The 18,191-nt window shown below is 33.1% G+C and overlaps 1 protein-coding gene and 1 long non-coding RNA gene across 4 annotated transcripts; both read left to right on the top strand.

Moving 5' to 3' along the window:
• The first annotated feature begins 1,252 nt into the window (after window positions 1–1,252).
• LOC149658764 (uncharacterized) lies at window positions 1,253–3,577 on the top strand. Of its 2 annotated transcripts, none has more exons than XM_089844491.1 (4): window positions 1,253–1,908; window positions 1,970–2,092; window positions 2,253–2,352; window positions 3,287–3,577. In XM_089844491.1, exons 2-4 carry the CDS (start codon window positions 2,036–2,038, stop codon window positions 3,337–3,339), a joined length of 210 nt encoding a protein of 69 aa, XP_089700617.1. In that variant the 5' UTR covers window positions 1,253–1,908; window positions 1,970–2,035; the 3' UTR covers window positions 3,340–3,577. The 2 variants fall into 2 exon arrangements, with proteins under 2 accessions (XP_089700617.1, XP_089700616.1); XM_089844490.1 differs by having other exon boundaries at window positions 1,970–2,188.
• A 735-nt stretch (window positions 3,578–4,312) lies between these two features.
• Window positions 4,313–6,481, top strand: LOC149658763 (uncharacterized). 2 transcript variants are annotated; one of them, XR_016369922.1, is made up of 2 exons: window positions 4,313–4,755; window positions 4,891–6,481. It is a non-coding gene; the product is annotated as an uncharacterized LOC149658763 (long non-coding RNA). The 2 variants fall into 2 exon arrangements; XR_016369921.1 differs by having other exon boundaries at window positions 4,313–4,796.
• The last annotated feature ends 11,710 nt before the right edge of the window (window positions 6,482–18,191 follow it).

Below are 18,191 nucleotides of genomic sequence, written 5' to 3'. Positions count from 1 at the left end.
TGGAACCCCGTTAAGCAAGGACAATTAAGATTGGACATGGGATTCGCTAAACCTTTGTCGGAAGCCGCAGTCTGCATTGTATACGCCGAATTTCAAAGCATGATTCAAATCGATAAAAATAGAAACGTAATTGTAGATTATTAAAATGTCAGCAACCACCACCGTAGACTTGATTCTCGCTTTATCAGATACGCCCAACTTTTTGGGTGTTTTCGCGTCAAATAGGTTACCTAAGGTTACCAGATATCCCGCATCGTTAATTATAAATTTAGATCAGCACTATGAAAAGGGGTCTCACTGGGTATCGGTCTTTATAGACGGAGCTCGTGTAGGCTATTATTTCGATAGCTACGGTTTGCCACCATTTCTGCCTAGTATAAGAAGATTTTTATCTTTAAACTGCAGAAAATGGACTTTTGGTAAACGACAACTTCAGAGGTTAGAAAGTAGCGTATGTGGGCAGTATAGCGCCCTCTATCTTATTCATAGAAGTAAGAAGAAAAGTACGAAAGCTTTCCTAAAAGCTTTTACCGCAAATCGAAAAATTAACGATATGAAAATTGCTAAACAATTTCAAAATCATGTACGGCGACTAAAAAAAGTGTAAAAGGAGCTTATTAACAAACCGTGTGGTTGCCTGGTGGTAATGCGTCCAGCTCTGTGTTGTTTCAACAACATTTGAGTTTCCATTCCAGGGTTCGACTTCCTACCAACGGCGCTTTATTAGTCCGGTATAGAAAAAAAAAAACATCTTCAGATACGGCTTGAATCAAGTTTAAGGAGGAGGTTTTTTTAAATATTTAACTAATTTATTATTAATTTAACTTAATTATGTATGTTATTATCACGCTAATTAAATGCTTTTTGATTTAAAATCCGATTCATAATAATAATAAGCCTAGAATAACCTAGCATAAGCCTATCCTTTTCAGGATCTACAATAGCATAAGCCTACAATAGCATAAGCCTATCCCTACAGGTACCAGCCACGTGACGTCATAAAAAAATTAGCCATGACGTCATCAAGAAAACCACCACCAGGTGGCTCAACAATTCAAATTTCCCGCCAACACCATCACGTGACGTCATCAATTCCCCCCCCCATCTCCCCCCCCCACCCCAGGGATGTCTCTATAACACCAAAAATTTTACCCCCTCCCCCCTGAAAGGGGGGAAAGAAGGGGGGTAAAATTTTTGGTGTTATAGGGACATCCTTACTCTCTGCTGGGTCTGGTTTAAGGGGTTAGATTTCTACCACTATAGTGTCGAGACACCCCCCTCCCAGAATAGCCTCCTCACAGCTTTTAGACAGAGAGAAAAATAGTTCCAGCAAAACAGACTACGGGCTTAGAGGCGTCGGATATCTAACCACTAGCCTCCTGATTGGCTACTTGGAACTTGGGGGGAGGGGGGTGAAAAACAGGGCGACCCTCAAACGAGGTAGAAACAGGGATAAAGATTATTTTGGCCCAAGTATTACACACTCTTCTATTTTCTCTTGGTTCTATCAAGTTTATCCTCTATCCAAATCGCTAACATTGAGCAAGTTAATTATTGCAGTTGTTAGTCCAAAAAAGCCTTATAATAAGTCTTCTTTCCTACTTCTCCCTCGCGCAAATAATATTTGGGTTAAAGTTTCATCCAGTTACGATTATCTTATAAAGATTTTAAAGTAAAAGTATATTGGGGTAATACAGTATTTATGCGTCCAATTTTTAATCCCGTTCTGATCTTAATGGTTACGTTTAAATAAATTACTCAGTTAAATCTAATTAAATATTTCAGGCTTATGGTTTAACTTTCATTAACGACGACCGATTCCTTTCAATAATTGGATCAGTGGCATCGGCAATAAGTTGTATCGGGAAAGTGGGCTCTGGCTTTCTATCTGACAGAATACCTTACAAGGTACGTCCCAATTCTAGTATTTTTTTTTAAATTTCGTAGATTTAATTCTTTTTTCAACTAGATTTGCTTAGCAATATTGAGTTTCGGACTTTCATTATTTGTTCAAGTGCTTTACGCAGCCCAATTCATGGAAGTGAACAGCAAAATTTTGTTTAGCGTTTTCGTTTTGTTGAGTTATATTATGGTGGGTGGAATCTTTGGTATACTTCCATCAATTACGGCGCAAGCTTTTGGCTTCAAACATTCTGGAGTTAATTATGGATTAATGTTTACATCACAGGTACTTTCTTGACTATTAAAAATTGGGTGGTTTAAATGCATAATCATGTTCAATTGGTTTTAAGTCTTTGGGTGCATTTGCGGCATCATTTCTAATTCAAGAAATAGTGGAGAAACTTCATTGGACGTGGTCGTTCACGTGTTGCATAACGTTTAGTATTTTTGGTAAGTAATAACTGCATCTTCTGCATGTAATGGCACATTTTAGTAAACCGAACAACGGTAAAGGAATTATAGGGCGCTACTCCTATCAGTTGACCGTAAAGTTTCTTCACGTTAAACACAGAACTGGGCGTTACAAAGTAGTTAACTTTGAAAACACTAAAGTTAATAAATTTTTTCTGATGGTTAGAAACTAGTGTTTAGGCCTGTCTCTGGCAGACAAGGGAGGCGTGTGTTCAGTAGAAGCGGTAAAATAAATAACCGTAATAATTATAATGAAATCGTATGGGAAGTCATTCGAAAGGTTAGTAATTATTGAAATGGTAAATTAAGGTTAGTAATTATTGAAATGGTAAATTAAGGTTAGTAATTATTAAAATGGTAAATTAAGGTTAGTAATTATTGAAATGGTAAATTAAGGTTAGTAATTATTGAAATGGTAAATTAAGGTTAGTAATTATTGAAATGGTAAATTAAGGTTAATAATTATTGAAATGGTAAATTAAGGTTAGTAATTATTGAAATGGTAAATTAAGGTTAGTAATTATTGAAATTATAATTAGTAATTGCAATTTGTAGATTTATTGAAAAATATTCCCAGAATGTTATAATATTTCTTTATAAAGCACATTTCGATAGGGTATAATTTTTAAAAATTTCATACTTATATCTCACCCGGAAGTAGGGTGAAACCCCTTGAAAGTAAAAAAAATACACATATGTATGTATATATTTTAAATTTCATACCATTGACAAGGTATCAGGAAACCCCAGGTTGCCCAATTTCAACCTTGCACCTCACCCAGAAATAGGATAAAAAACCCTTGGAAGAAAAACAGACTGAGATCCGACTCAGGGATTTCGTATTTTTGAAATCATTTGCGTGTATTGAAATCATTGAAATAATCACATTAATGCGCGGTTTGTAATTCTTTAGGTTTTATATTATGCTTCTTCATGAAACCATCAAGATATCGTAGTTGTTCCTAGAATGACTGATCACAAGGGATTACATTATATCATGAATCATATTTTCTATGGTCTTTATCAAATTCAAGTTATACCAAGATGATCATTTTATATCTTACTTGGAATTCTCTGTAATGGAGTTGTAGTCTTTATTCTACTGTAGCTGCTGGTGAATTTAAAGATTCAGCTTTGAAGCAAATGATTCACCTGAAAAATTACAATTTGTTAGACAAATTTATTAAAGTTTCCTTTGTAATTATTTTGAAAATTTTATTTGTATCTAATCAGGGATAGATTTAATTTTAGGAGCAAGAACAGAGTAATGTGGGCGCGCGTCATAGTCCTAGACCCCCTTCTGGGGGGTATGAAGGAAGATGCGGGTCATAGCGACAGAGGTAAAAAGGAATTTTTCGCCGTCCCCGTCAGCAACGTCATAAGCTCAGATTAATAACCCCTGGATATGAAAGGCAAGCAAAACCGTGCGTTTTCAAATAGTATCGCCATGTGGCGCCCTCAGACGCCAAAACGTAGAACTTTGTCACCCCATGCAGACTACGCAGTTTTAATTGTACGGTTGTACCGGCAAGGCCTAGTAAACGTAAACGGTTTTTTTTGTGTCTTCGAAGACCATTATTGCTTTTCTGTCATTTGAAGTGTAATCTAATTTTTACATAAATAAAAAACCAAAAACCTTCCCAATTTAGTGACCAAACCACCGGACCGGGATGAGAAGAGAAAAAGAAACGGGAACCGCGGATAAAAAGTAGCCGAGGCTTAAAAAAGCATGGAGTAGCAAACGCGGTCACGCGCTTACTGAGTCTGTTTGGGGTAACTTTTTTCCAAGTTTTGACTATAGGGGCGCTAGAGATGCCGATGTGCTATTCAAGTATGCCTCCCTATTTCCTTTCATATCCAGGGGGTTATTAATCTGAGGTTTAAGTGAGCCAATAAAAAATATTTTTTATTCTTTCAGATAGGTAGCAAATGATTATAAATTAATTCTACAGGGCCGGTAGGCCCTTGTAGATATGACTTGATACTCTTTTGTAACGTTAAAGCAAAATTCACATGCTTTTACCAATTTTCCTATGGAGATTAACATGGGGTTTTTCGTGATATTTAGCCACCTCTAACTGAAAAACTAGAGCGAAGTTACTTTTCGGAATACTCTTAATTTAACAATTATGTATTCAAGATGTGCTATCGGCTAGTTTAATTTAAATCAATTAACTCTAAGTATGTTAATTTTAGTTAATTCTGAAAGTACGTCAAAAAATTACTTTTGGGTCAGACTGTCTAGCAGTAGACGCTGACAAATTACTTTACTATTTCATCCGAGCTTGAGCACCTTTATATGTATTTTCTAATTAACTGTAGCACCCTTAATAAGAAATAAGTCGTTATCAGGTCGAATTTTCGTCTAGAAAAGTAATTCAGGTAAATAATTACAGTTAACAGAGGTTTTTATATCATTTAAAGTAAGTTTTTGAACGTTCTTTACGGCCAAGGCTTAAGTTGTATTTTAGTTTGTCTATGTAATATAGTATTTATTATAGTCTTTCGCCTTTCAAGATAAAAAAGCTCATTTCCAGCTCTGTATTCCAAAAATACGCAGTCTGCTTCGTTTCCTGCTACAAACAAATATATGAGGTATACGGGGTTTCATTATTTGTTAATCTCACTAAAATGCTACTAATTGTGAAGGTGTGTGATATAATTCCTTAAAACTAAACCAATGTAGAGGACCAGATTATTATTTAAAACAATTTTGGTCCTATTGAATCAGTCATACTGTGATGTTACGTTATCATTTTATAAACTATTTGTTACCAACAGTGGATTGTTTAATTCATAAGTAACAGTGGTGCTGGTTAATCCAGAAGGACAGTGTCGTTATACAATTTAATTAGTCAAATAATTTTTATGTTTACATCACAGATTCTCTCAACGTAACCACGTTAGAAACGGAGGGTTACGTTGTTTGCTATTTCCACAGTCCACATTGCCGTTTGTTTATTGGTTTAAATTGCTATGAATTGTATAGGTATTTGATTTAATTACTGGTATTCAAGCTAAACTATAGAATAACATCATTCATTAACATATTGTATAGATAACCTTTACCTTACCACAAACCTAGCACAGGATATGATAAAAATTGAACGCAATGTGTTGGAAATAATAAAAAACTCCTCTAAACATTAGAGTTAAGGTGAATTATTTATTAAAAGTCATTTTATAAGCTTAATGAGCACTGACGACAAGTTAATTTCAACGTAATTAAGTGTAATTAACGTGAAATTAAACCCCGAATGTACATTTTTTTTGGATGAAAACTCAGATAACTCTTAAATGATGTCCTTGATTAAGATTGTATCTTACCAAGCCGTTGGTAAAGCCCATGTTTTCTCTTTCACACTTAAGCTAATTTAAATTATCTCCAAAGTACCTTAATAGGCGCGAAATTCAAAAGTTTAGGGTAAAATAAGAATTGAAAACTCCACTAAAAATTGCAATTAAGGTGAAGTATACATTTAAACTCATTTTATAGCCTAAATGTACACTGCCAAAACACAATCCTACGTTAATTTTAACTCAATTAAATATAATTAACGTGAAATTAAACCAAAATATACATTTTGGATAAAAGCTCAAATAACTTTTAAATAAAGTCTTTAAACTACCCAAAAGTTTAGGGTACCATAATGATGAATATATGGCAAAAATATTAAGCTGCACTAAACATTGCAATTAGGGTAAAAAATTCAAATAAATTTTAAGCTTAATCCACTCTCACGAACCACGCTCAAATTAAGATTAAAACATCACAAATTTTTCGTACAGCCACAGTAGTTTCCTGTTTCACTTTCAAATTAATCTAAATGATCATTAAAATACATCAAAAGCGCATACATTAAAATTTTAGGGTAATTGCAATTTAAGTTAATATTTTATTGAAACTTTTATTATAAACTAAATCCACACAAGATAAACAAGATAAGCCGTTAAATTAAACTCAATCAAGTATAATTAATGTGAAAGATTCGTGTTTTGGGTAAATTCATGGATACCTTATAATTAAACTAACAAATCTTTCACCCAGCCTCCATTTTCCTGTTTAATTCTTACGATTAATTAAATTGTCATTTAAAAACAAGCTCAATTTATAAGCTAAATCAATACTGCCAAACCACAATCCTTCATTAATTTCATCTCAATTAAGTATAATTAGGGTGAATTTAAACATAATATATACATATTTTGGATAAAAACTCGAATAAATTTTAAATGAACTACTTAATTAATATTAAAACTGTATAGCTGTTGATAAAGCCCCATATTTCTATTTCACACTTAAGTTAATTTCAATTATCTTCAAAGTACATTAATAGGCAGATTAGGCTCGAAATTCAAAAGTTTATAGTAAAATAAGAATCAAAAATTCCACTAAAAATGCTATTAAGATGAATTATTTATTGACATTCGTTTTAGAGCCTAATCAAGATAAATCTTTAAATTAAGCTTAATCAAGCTATACCTTTAAATTAAACTTAATCAAGATATACCTTTTAAATTAAACTTAATCAAGATATACCTTTAAATTAAACTTAATCAAGATATACCTTTTAAATTAAACTTAATCAAGATATACCTTTTAAATTATACTTAATCAAGATATACCTTTTAAATTATACTTAATCAAGATATACCTTTAAATTAAACTTAATCAAGATATACCTTTAAATTAAACTTAATCAAGATATGCCTTTAAATTAAACTTAATCAAGATATACCTTTAAATTAAACTTAATCAAGATATACCTTTAAATTAAACTTAATCAAGATATACCTTTAAATTAAACTTAATCAAGATATACCTTTAAATTAAACTTAATCAAGATATACCTTTAAATTAAGCTTAATCAAGATATACCTTTAAATTAAACTTAATCAAGATATACCTTTAAATTAAGCTTAATCAAGATATACCTTTAAATTAAACTTAATCAAGATATACCTTTAAATTGAACTTAATCAAGATATACCTTTAAATTAAGCTTAATCAAGATATACCTTTAAATTAAACTTAATCAAGATATACCTTTAAATTAAGCTTAATCAAGATATACCTTTAAATTAAACTTAATCAAGATATACCTTTAAATTGAACTTAATCAAGATATACCTTTAAATTGAACTTAATCAAGATATACCTTTAAATTGAACTTAATCAAGATATACCTTTAAATTAAACTTGATCAAGATATACCTTTAAATTGAACTTAATCAAGATATACCTTTAAATTAAACTTAATCAAGATATACCTTTAAATTGAACTTAATCAAGATATACCTTTAAATTAAACTTAATCAAGATATACCTTTAAATTGAACTTAATCAAGATATACCTTTAAATTGAACTTAATCAAGATATACCTTTAAATTGAACTTAATCAAGATATACCTTTAAATGAACTTAATCAAGATATACCTTTAAATTGAACTTAATCAAGATATACCTTTAAATTGAACTTAATCAAGATATACCTTTAAATTGAACTTAATCAAGATATACCTTTAAATTGAACTTAATCAAGATATACCTTTAAATTGAACTTAATCAAAATATACCTTTAAATTGAACTTAATCAAGATATACCTTTAAATTAAACTTAATCAAGATATACCTTTAAATTAAACTTAATCAAGATATACCTTTAAATTGAACTTAATCAAGATATACCTTTAAATTGAACTTAGTCAAGATATACCTTTAAATTAAACTTAATCAAGATATACCTTTAAATTAAACTTAATCAAGATATACCTTTAAATTAAGCTTAATCAAGATATACCTTTAAATTAAACTTAATCAAGATATACCTTTAAATTAAACTTAATCAAGATATACCTTTAAATTAAACTTAATCAAGATATACCTTTAAATTAAGCTTAATCAAGATATACCTTTAAATTAAGCTTAATCAAGATATACCTTTAAATTGAACTTAATCAAGATATACCTTTAAATTGAACTTAATCAAGATATACCTTTAAATTAAACTTAATCAAGATATACCTTTAAATTGAACTTAATCAAGATATACCTTTAAATTGAACTTAATCAAGATATACCTTTAAATTGAACTTAATCAAGATATACCTTTAAATTGAACTTAATCAAGATATACCTTTAAATTGAACTTAATCAAGATATACCTTTAAATTGAACTTAATCAAGATATACCTTTAAATTGAACTTAATCAAGATATACCTTTAAATTGAACTTAATCAAGATATACCTTTAAATTGAACTTAATCAAGATATACCTTTAAATTGAACTTAATCAAGATATACCTTTAAATTGAACTTAATCAAGATATACCTTTAAATTGAACTTAATCAAGATATACCTTTAAATTGAACTTAATCAAGATATACCTTTAAATTGAACTTAATCAAGATATACCTTTAAATTGAACTTAATCAAGATATACCTTTAAATTGAACTTAATCAAGATATACCTTTAAATTGAACTTAATCAAGATATACCTTTAAATTGAACTTAATCAAGATATACCTTTAAATTGAACTTAATCAAGATATACCTTTAAATTGAACTTAATCAAGATATACCTTTAAATTAAACAATCAAGATATACCTTTAAATTAAACAATCAAGATATACCTTTAAATTAAACAATCAAGATATGCCTTTAAATTAAACAATCAAGATATGCCTTTAAATTAAACTTAATCGAGATAAACCTAAAAACTAAACTTAATCGAGATAAACCTAAAAACTAAACTTAATCGAGATAAACCTAAAAACTAAACTTAATCGAGATAAACCTAAAAACTAAACTTAATCGAGATAAACCTAAAAACTAAACTTAATCGAGATAAACCTAAAAACTAAACTTAATCGAGATAAACCTTTAAACTTAAATAAAATTAAGGTGAAATTATCCCAAAACACCACTTTTTTGGTTAAATTCATGGATACCTTATTTAATTAAAATTAAAGGTCCCATTGGACCGAAACCGCTTTTTGGTTTTTTATGGAGAATATATTTAAATTTCCAGCCCAATGGCGGGTTTCTGCTCAATGGGAATTTATTTGAAAGAATTAGTTAATTTAATGTCTGTGAGGATTTCGAATCACCGCAGCAGCATGGTAGAATATCAGGCTTTTAATTCAGAGGCTCGGGTTCAAACCCAGAGAAGGAAATTGTAAGTTTGGTTAGGTTTGGTTAGGTTAGGTGAGGTTATTATCCTATTAATTACTTGCCACCTTTTCCTAAATATTCTCCTAATAGTTAGCTGCCACCTTTTCCAAAACATTCTCCTACTAATTAGCTGCCACCTTTTCCAAAATATTCTCCTAATAGTTAGCTGCCACCTTTTCCAAAACATTCTCCTACTAATTAGCTGCCACCTTTTCCAAAATATTCTCCTAATAGTTAGCTGCCACCTTTTCCTAATCATTCTCCTACTAATTAGCTGCCACCTTTTCCTAAATATTCTCCTAATAGTTAGCTGCCACCTTTTCCAAAATATTCTCCTAATAGTTAGCTGCCACCTTTTCCAAAATATTCTCGTAATAGTTAGCTGCCACCTTTTCCAAAATATTCTCCTAATAGTTAGCTGCCACCTTTTCCTAAACATTCTCCTACTAATTAGCTGCCACCTTTTCCTAAACATTCTCCTACTAATTAGCTGCCACCTTTTCCAAAATATTCTCCTAATAGTTAGCTGCCACCTTTTCCAAAATATTCTCCTAATAGTTAGCTGCCAGCTTTTCCTAAACATTCTCCTACTAATTAGCTGCCAGCTTTTCCTAAACATTCTCCTACTAATTAGCTGCCAGCTTTTCCTAAACATTCTCCTACTAATTAGCTGCCACCTTTTCCAAAATATTCTCCTAATAGTTAGGTGCCACCTTTTCCAAAACAATGCAATTCTCTCCATTATCAATCACTCTCAAAATTAAATTTTGCATTTCAAACATCAATATATATATATACAACGAAAACTGTAGGGTAAAAAAATTCCTTAAAAAAGGTGAAAACGTTTGCTTTTTAAATTTTAATATATATTTTCCCAAAACCGCACATTTGGGCTGTTTTCGGTTGAATGGGAAACGCGTTCGGTCGAATGGGACACAAGGAAATTAAAACTACACTTATCTTTCACCCAGTCTCAATTTTCCTTTTTAATCTTTACAATTAAATGAGCACTCAAGTCCATATTTACACCCATTTCAAGTCCATATTTACACCCATTTCAAGTCCATATTTACACCCATTTCAAGTCCATATTTACCCCCATTTCAAATCCATATTTACCCCCATTTCAAGTCCATATTTACCCCCATTTCAAGTCCATATTTACCCCCATTTCAAGTCCATATTTACCCCCATTTCAAGTCCATATTTACCCCCATTTCAAGTCTATATTTAGCCCATTTCAAGTCCATATTTAGCCCCATTTCAAGTCCATATTTACCCCATTTCAAGTCCATATTTACCCATATTTCATGTCCCAAATTAAAACCCCTATTAATCTCATATCAAACCCCTGTTCACCCCATTTCAGGACCATACGCCTGATTTACAGGAATATTTATAGTCTTGTTCAGTGGGACTTCACTACCTTTCCTATTGTGTATGTACACGTTGAAGGCTTTCTTATTATATCAATCCTGAATGAACACGATTATAAGTTAATGCCGTTAAAATTATCCAAATGAACTCTTTTGGGCAACAACTAATGGAGTCAGATTGGTTTTTATAATGAGCATGTTTTACTTTTTAAAACATCACTTAAAAACCTTTCTGAGTTTTGTATGCACAATTTTTTAAAAATACATGCTTTCAATTATTGCTTATTGGAAAATATTTCATGGCATAAAAATTTTATTTTTATTTTACAAACCGAGATTAATATTAGGTCATTACTAAACAACGCGGGCCTTTTCCAAAAAATCGTTTATTTTTCAAGGTCCTTCAACTAAAAACGTTGAAAATATTGCTTGTTTTATAGGTCGGGTAAGGTAAGGCATATGTTAGTTAGGTTACGTTTCATTGAGACACAAATTTCAAGCATTGTGCCTCTTATTTATCCTATAAATGCTGTAAATTTAATAAAAAAAAGTTCAATAATAACAAACGTTTTATCGTTGACAGCGTTTAAAAATAAAAATATTTGCTTTTAATAATATCACAAGTTGGGAAAACCAAAATATTACCTCTCCGAGTCAAGAGGTCTACTACTACAAACTTATTTACCTAGATATGGAATTATTTCTCTTTTTTGAAGTAAAAATTTACGAAATATTGAAACAGTATTCCAAGCATAGCGAATATACAGAAAAGCAGACGACATTTTACATCCAATAAGGATAAATCAATGGGGAAAAGAACAGGAAATGAACTCTACGCTTCAGCTGTTTACCGTATATTCTGATAGCTACATTCACAACTGGTTTGCAGTGTAAACACTATCGTCTCGTCTCACCTCAACAATATTCTTGGTTTGCCAACATGAATGTCAACATTATATAACACCAGAGCTAAATTGTAGCTAGACGCACTAATAGTCAATGCGCACCATAATGAGAATAAAAAGTCTGTAGCTACTACCTATTTACCATTAGCCCTTTTACTAGTCTAATTGCCACCATGATCTTTTCTTCTATCATAAAATCTTAACCTGATTATTTAAGAGTGTAATTAACTTTCGGCTCACTCTGAACCGTTAATGTCTCTTCATTTCAGACACGAAAATCAAAGCCCAAAGTTTACTTCACCTCAGGCCTCAATTATTCACTCTTTATTTCTCTAAGCCTATTGCGGAAAATACTGGACATACCCGCCGGAGTTTAGGTCTTAGTTTTCTTCGTGAAATCACTAAATCAAGGATTATTCTATATACAGATGTAGTATAGCTTAAGTAATATATAAACAGCCATTTCAAATAACAATATTAAAAAAAATCTTTGGAATATCAAAATGAAACAGAGCTTTAAAGCTACAAATGTACTAAATACTTCATAATTACGAAAAATACTTCCACATATTCACTTTATATTATAGAAAAAGGGAATATTAAGGTTCTGTATGATTTCTTAACATATCAACACAAGGCTAACTGCTAACGCGACGCACTAGTGTAACAATGGACGGACACACACAGACAAAAACATAGACTGCTTTTTAAATCTTTCCGTATTAATTTTGAGTTGAGAAACAAGATTATCTTAAATATTAAAATAAATATAATTAATATTAAATATTTTCTTCGTTAGTTGTTCGCCTTATTGAGCGTTACATCGTTTTGATAAAGAACAATTAAACATTCTTCAGAGACTTGACTAATATTGGCGTTTGAAATGAAGCATACGCCGGTTGCTTTGCCTTACTCAAATAGGTAGTATATAAGGGTGTCGAACTACAGTTAAAAGCAAGAACAACCGCAATTGCGAAAACCTTTGGTGGACAACCCACCATAGGGAGGCTAGACGTTTCTCGTAACCCTAGCTGATCGCCGCGAATGTCTTAAACCAAACGATGACAATGGAGTTAGAAGCCAATGAGACAGATTGGTGTCTATTTGGAATAGACGGAAGACCAGTAGATGGTGGTGTTTAGAAACCAGTATGTACAGACTGGTGTCCAAGTGGGATGGACAAAGACCAGAAGATGGTGGTGATTAGAAGCCAGTATGTACAGACTGGTGTCCAAGTGTAATGGACGAAGACCAGAAGGTGGTGGTGATTAGAAGCCAGTATGTACAGACTGGTGTCCGTGTGTGATGGACGAAGACCAGAAGATGGTGGTGATTAGATGCCAGTATGTACAGACTGGTGTCCGTGTGTGATGGACGAAGACCAGAAGATGGTGGTGATTAGATGCCAGTATGTACAGACTGGTGTCCATGTGGAATGGACAAAGACTAAAAGATGGTGGTGATTAGAAGCCAGTAAGTACAGACTGGTGTCCGTGTGGAATGGACAAAAGACCAGAAGATGGTGGTGTGAGAACTCAAGTAGAGGAGCCATTTCCGTGACTGTGAAAGCAGTTCGGAAATGGCGAACACGTTTGCTCCGATTTGGAAAGTGCGAACGCGGTCACGTGGGTGTAACAACAGACACACACACACACACACACACACACAGACACACACACGGACACACACGATCGTTACAGAACCTCTCCGTGACATACGTCACTCGGAGAGGTAAAAAGTAATATAAGAAACCTCCCTTCGGGAGGAAAGTATACAAAGGCGAATTTTTCCCGATACATCCTCGTACCGCGAATGTCCCCGCGCACTTATACGGCCGTAAACAAAGTTTAAAAAATAGGGCCGCGCCGCGTAGAGCGTAGGAATACATTCTCTGATCTCGCGATTGCGTCGGCTGCTTAAGTTAAGTCAATTTCACAGACTCATTGTAATTTTAAACTTTTCCAATGAAATAATTCATGCAGCATTTTTAGATTTTGATGATAATCAATCATTAATAAACAGGCAGTGACTCGATTATAGGATTTTCATAGGTCTTAGCATAAAATTTGAATTAAACCCTTACCTTGCCAAGGTATATGACTAACACTATACATAGTTAGATTTTAAAATGGTGTTATTAACTATCTCGAAATTTTGTTCTTGTATTCATAATTTTCATCTTCTTCTTGGCTTCACAACAAACTAGATTTTCGTTCCGAAATAACCGTATGTGAATATTTATTAGCAAAATCAGGAATCTTCTATTTCTTTACGACAGACGGCTAAGCAGACTACACTACTTTGAAGCGCTTTTTCCTCTTTCCCAATTCCAACGACCATATCAGAGGACTAAGATCTACCGTACCTTGTCCGTGAGCAATAGTGTCTGAATATGGTATTTGGCGGTTCGAGGATGTCTCGCGTGTTTTAACGTTATGCCTATGGCGCCTTGTATACTTCCCTCCCGTAGGGAGGTTTCTTATATTACTTCTGATAATATGTAATAATATAGGCACTATATTACGTTAGAAAATTATTTTTGGGAACTCATGCTATGTTCAAACTTCGTTTAAGTTCGTTACAGTGTTACGTAATTTGACTTAAAAATTAAAATAAGCGAATCGCTTTATAACGGTGCATTTCTGCGACTTAAAAATATTTCATTCTTCTAAACAATAAATTTTGCTTAATGTTTTACAAAATAGATGGGATTTTTGCTCATTTTACATAACCACTCAATCTTTATAAGTTAATCAGATGTTAACGGGCGTAGATAGAATTATAAATTAAGCCAAGATGTTTGTCCCATTAGACCAAATCCAAAACCGCCAAATTGCGGTAGTCTTCAGCCGAATGGGAATTCGGTCGTAAGGCAGGTAAGCGGTTAATTACCATAGTACAATTAACTTGAAATGGGTCAATAGGGCCTTAAAACGGGGGAAATAGGGTCTTTAAATGGGTAAACAGGGACTTGAAATGGTGTATTAACGGGTTTGTTTTACACCATAAACGTGGTGCTAAATATGGAAAAAATAAATATTTAACAACTATTTCACAGTTTTTCACTTCACTTGGTTTAATAAAAGCGTACTTTTTCCCTACTTTTAACACCATTAAATTAATTAATATTAGAAGTTCAACAGATTGCCTAAAAAAGATGTTAAAAACCACTGTAAATGGTGCATAAATGCCTAATATTTCCTCAATACTTGCAAATAATATTAGAAAATGGCGTGAATTGATCATAAAAAAGGGGTTAAAGTACACCCTAAATGATGTCTTTTTTGCCACAGGAAAAAACAGCATAAATGGCGTTTGAATGCACCGTTATATTTTAAAGTGCAATGGTATGACTGTAAAGCAAACATAATTATTCAAAATTTAATTACATTAAGACTGAAGTGACAGATATTATAAAAAAACGTCTTGGTTTGGACCAAGGCCGAAAAAACAAACGATATGTGTGAGGTTTATCAATTGACTGAAGTTTCAGATATTGAAATTTTTTTCTAGTTATTTCTATCCACTCAATCCTTAATCAATATTTAATTCAATCAACTGATTTTACTGTTAATCGATCTAGTCCCTCTAAATTAATTGAAAAAATTACATATCTACGCTTTTTCAAGAACAATTACATTTTCCGAAAACATTTTATTATGAAATTAATTATTTTGAAGGGATTTCGTGTCGATCCACACTAACTTGCTAGCACCTTGACGGACAAAGTTTTAATTGTTGCTGGCTTGACAAATTTTCAAGTTTGCACCAAAAGAAGTTTAAATCTGTTTTAAGTTGTTGATAAGACTGTCGTTTACAGTGAATGTCGTCTACTTAAGACAAAGCAACAAAGTTTATCCTGTGTGGTAAAGGGTAAAGATCACATAAACAGAAATACTTCTCAGTACCACTACCAATGACTTGTTATATTCATTTCCCGCGGAAATAATATGGTTAAACACATCATTTATTACTAGTTATGCCAAGAAGGTCACATTTAACTCCGAAACCCCTTCCCTTCCTCTATTTTCCCAATATATGGCGTTTTATAATAACCAGTGTTTCCAGTGTATGGGTCATCTGAGCCGTCGCAACACACCCAGCCAATAGATCGAAACCTTTTCACATTAGTAAACGGTACATGACACTCCGGACTGGCCCACCAACCTTATTAACCCAACACTATAAAACATTCGTGTACATGAATGATTATGGTTATGGCTTGACACTCGCTAGCGCCCGAACGACCGATCACTCAGTGTAATCGGTGTGCATTTGTAAGTGAGTGGACCATTTTGGAAATTACATACAGAGAAACTAAAACACAGGTGTGACCCCGCCATTGGGGGGTTTTCTCTCATTCTCTCGCTCGCTTAGAAACACCGCTATAGGCAGTGCTAGTTGACTAGCCTCCTGCCCGTAGTGAACTTTGGCACCGTCTGGCGATGACCCTTGGTGCGAGGGAGAATACACCCCAATGGTGGCCTCGCCACTGTGCTTTCCGAAATGATCTTTACGCTTGCTAAAATGATTACGCGTAATATGAAACCGGTGTAAAAGTAGCGCCAACAATGTAGAAAGGGGTGGTGACGTTTCAAATGAAGACTGAGTTATGACCAAGAAATTCTAAAGTACGGAAATGGAAGTTCCAGTGCAATTTTACCTTCATAGAGGCGACAATAGAAATGTAGCATTTCGATATACGAAATTAAATGTATAAATTCGCGCAACACCCTGGTTTGGCATCAGGGATAGATAGACTTTTTTAAGACGGAATGGGTAACAGGGTTATTCGGGTGCGCGTCCTAGTCCACGACCCCCTTACCCGTGACGGGGGGGGGTATGAAAGAAGAGGCGGGTCTTATTTTCATTATGGCGTTGTATGTATATCCGGGTCAAATAAACGTCGTCTGCCAAGTTGGAATGGATTGGGCTCCGATTGTAATTTTTGAAAGAACATTGTTTAAAAATGGAAGTAACACAAGACATAGGGCTTGAAATCAAAACACATTTTGAAATACGATTTATTTCTCTTTGATGAAGTTGTAGTGATGCTTTAAAAGCCTTCATAGATATTACAACACGAACAGGTTTTAACAAAACACTAAGCTCACAAAACTCCTGGCCATTCACTAAGCCTTGGTTAACTTCATCAAATTCGCTTACAAAATTATGAGGATAGTAGACATGATTGGCTTTAGAAAGAATTAGCGAACACTTTTCACCCTTTACAGATGTACTCCAAATCCAAAACACCGGCAATAAATTCCCTACCTCTTAATTGCTATTAAAAACAATTCCCGAATAATTTCCGTGCCCTTGCTTTTAGACAGCTTCATTTTGAACCCCTGTAAAGATGCTTTTCTGTACAACCATAGCCCACTCGATCACGCGCATCACGACGTAAGCTGCTCGCGCTATATAGCGCGAGCAGCGCAGCGTCCGGGAGCGCGGATCGAGTGGGCTCTGGTACAACGCAAGAGGGGTCGTAGTCATAGCGACAGATGTAAACAGGAATTACGTATTATTGGCCCTCCTTGTCAGCAACGTCACCAATACGTAGTTTTAGTGAGCCAATAAGAAAATTTAATTTTTTGGTTACGTGTTGAAGGAAGGGGCTATGTACTCGTCTATGAGTCGGACTGAAGTAAATATTAACCGTTGGGAATTCCGTCTTAAAAAAGTCTATCTATCCCTGGCATCTATTAAATATTTACATTTTCCATTCGAGTTATACCAAAGTTCGCTTGCTCTTTTTAGACATCCAGTAAAACATTTCAAATATTCAATACTGATCCCTCAACACGTACTCCCTTCAAAATAATTAATTTCATAATAAAATGTTTTCGGAAAATGTAATTGTTCTTGAAAAAGCGTAGATATGTAATTTTTTCAATTAATTTAGAGGGACTAGATCGATTAACAGTAAAATCAGTTGATTGAATTAAATATTGATTAAGGATTGAGTGGATAGAAATAACTAGAAAAAAATTTCAATATCTGAAACTTCAGTCAATTGATAAACCTCACACATATCGTTTGTTTTTTCGGCCTTGGTCCAAACCAAGACGTTTTTTTATAATTAGCAATGTCTTAAAAAATATTTAACAACAAAATTTGTCACACCATCCGAATGACTTCGAGATTTTTTTATCAAATATTTTGATTGTGAAAATCATTCCTAACCTAAAAAAGATTGTATTAGATTGGACAAATTTTCCTTAAGAAAAGGAAATACTTAAAAATTTCATCTTAATGATGTAACTTAAAATGAAATTAATTTCGTGGTACGTTTGTAAATAAAACTATACGAACCATATCTCTTCCTGGATTATTAAAACTCTGTGCTTGGACATTT

This window comes from Phalangium opilio, unplaced genomic scaffold (genome assembly GCF_054372755.1).
Source record: "Phalangium opilio isolate 3A_F unplaced genomic scaffold, DU_Popi_V2 ptg000075l_1, whole genome shotgun sequence".
NCBI classification, from domain to species: Eukaryota; Metazoa; Arthropoda; class Arachnida; order Opiliones; family Phalangiidae; genus Phalangium; species Phalangium opilio.
The sequence above is the reverse complement of the archived record's forward strand: the minus strand, read 5'-3'. Positions and strand labels throughout refer to the sequence as shown.